At 41.0% G+C, this 2,133-nt stretch overlaps 1 protein-coding gene across 1 annotated transcript; it reads right to left on the reverse strand.

Moving 5' to 3' along the window:
• Nucleotides 1-944: 944 nt before the first annotated feature.
• Nucleotides 945-1,601, reverse strand: LOC110933440 (tol-Pal system protein TolB 2). Its single transcript, XM_022176662.1, has one exon. The coding sequence runs from the start codon at nt 1,599-1,601 to the stop codon at nt 945-947; it is 657 nt and encodes a 218-aa protein (XP_022032354.1).
• Between the last annotated feature and the right edge of the window lie 532 nt (nt 1,602-2,133).

A 2,133-nucleotide genomic window follows, 5' to 3' on the forward strand; every position in this document is an offset into this window, starting at 1 on the left:
ACATAACCATTTAAAAATAAACATCCACATGTTAACTACTTGCATTGTGATAAGATAAATTTTAGTCATTGCCTCACACATGTCAATTATTTCATCTACATTGTTTGGCCACCATTTGTCATCCCAATGGATGTTGGGAGCTTCTTGTTTGACTACTCTAGCGACCGGATGATAAGTTTCTTCTATTTTTCATCTACTGCCACATACTTTCACAAGGACCCAATCCACACTACTAAAACATCCAACCTAAATATAACATAATTATAATGATATCATAAATATAACTATCCAATTGCCATTAATTAAATTCAAAGGCCAATTTACCATCAATGAAAAAATGTTAGTAAATTATAGAGTTGACCATATTCGCACCACTGAGTCCAAGTTAAGGCCTTCCACTGTGCAGCATGATGTTTTTCTGAGAGTGACTTGAACCTGAGTTTGGCATTAAACAAATTTGAAGAATGAATATGCATGTACAAAAAACTAAAATAGTGCATCAAAATATGATTTTCCCTTAATTTTTCATTTGCAAGTTATTTTATTTATGGAAAGGGTGTAGAATATATACCCTTGACAAGCAGAACCAACAAACAATAGAAGCAAAATCCTTGATAGTAACACAAAACCAAAATCAAAACAAACCACTGGATTTTATTGTACTATCAAGCAAGGATGGATACATTATTCGTGCCTGATTATCGATTTACTTCATATTCTACATACTATACAATACGCGAACAATCTAACCGCCACATTGGATCTTAGCCTCATTTTATCAACTCTGTTACTTATTGCGAGCCACTCACTATCCTCAAGCGAGCATTTTTCCTCGTCTATTGACCACTCGATGTTCTCTGGCTTCATAAACTTGGGACCCCAGCTCGGGGTTCCATCTTCAAAAGAGTTATGGGTCAATCTAGTTAACTCCGAACCATCCAGCTTCATGGTAAATATCTCTCTCCGTATGGCTGATAGTGATGTGGATTCGACATTGGTTCAGCAGAAACAGCTGCATAGTCTGAGGTGAAAACAGTGTGCTTCCCATCCGGGCTGAACCATGGGTGGTTTGTACGTCCGGCTGAGCCACTATGGATCAAGTGTCGCAACCCAGTTCCATTTGGGTGGATTATATACAACCCAAAACTTCCTGAACCTGGGTTGTGACGGTCGGATGCAAATACGATCCAGCCCCCATCCGGAGACCAATTAGACAGCGTATCGGAGCATGGTCCGTTTGTCAATTGAGTTAGACCCCCCTTCTCACCTGCAACAGCATTCGTGTTATACAAATTCTTATGACCCGTTCGACCCAACCTGAAAGCAAGCCATTTCCCATCAGGTGAAACCGCTGGAAAAACGTTGTTTAGTCCATCAATGGTGAGTTTTGTAAACCGCGGTTCATCCACATCAACTTCAACCGAGTATATATCTACACTGGTGTCCTCGCTCTCAAAGGTTGGCCCGACGCTCGTGTAGATCACACCTTTACGCTTGGGGTCCCACACCGTTGGAAACGCACTAACATACGAATCTATCTCTCGGTTACCTGACCCATCACTGTTAATCACATAAAGACCCGGCAAACCAACATAAGCCATCCGATTCCCATCAGGCGAAAAAGAAGGGAACGACCCGTCAATCCGAAACAACGAAATGTCTGGTACCTCTGTTCTAATACTCTCGACAAAATGTCCATCTCACCACCTTCACTCACTTCCACCTCCTTATCCTTCTTACTCTTCTGCTACTTCTCCTTCACAATCTCATCCACAAAATCTGAAACCACAGCTTCAGTACGCTTGTTATCGTTGTCGTCGTGCCTGCGACGCATACGTGAGTGGTTTGGGGATGGGGTACAATGGTGGCTTTTTCTACGGTGTCTGTCGGTGGAGCGAGAACTGACCGCCGGTGGTCAGGGGAACGGGTTCGTGATCTGGGTTGAATGTTTGATTATATAGCATGTCACATTGTCCTTTGTACCTGAAAACAATTATTAAACATTATTGTTTGATTACAAAATGCATGCATCCACATATGACATTTCAGATTCTTAACATTTGCAATTACAAACAATATATATTATGCAAGTATGGATCTACAATATATGCAGATTCACAAAGTCTGGCATAT

The sequence above is a fragment of the Helianthus annuus genome, chromosome 4 (genome assembly GCF_002127325.2).
Source record: "Helianthus annuus cultivar XRQ/B chromosome 4, HanXRQr2.0-SUNRISE, whole genome shotgun sequence".
Taxonomy (NCBI): Eukaryota; Viridiplantae; Streptophyta; class Magnoliopsida; order Asterales; family Asteraceae; genus Helianthus; species Helianthus annuus.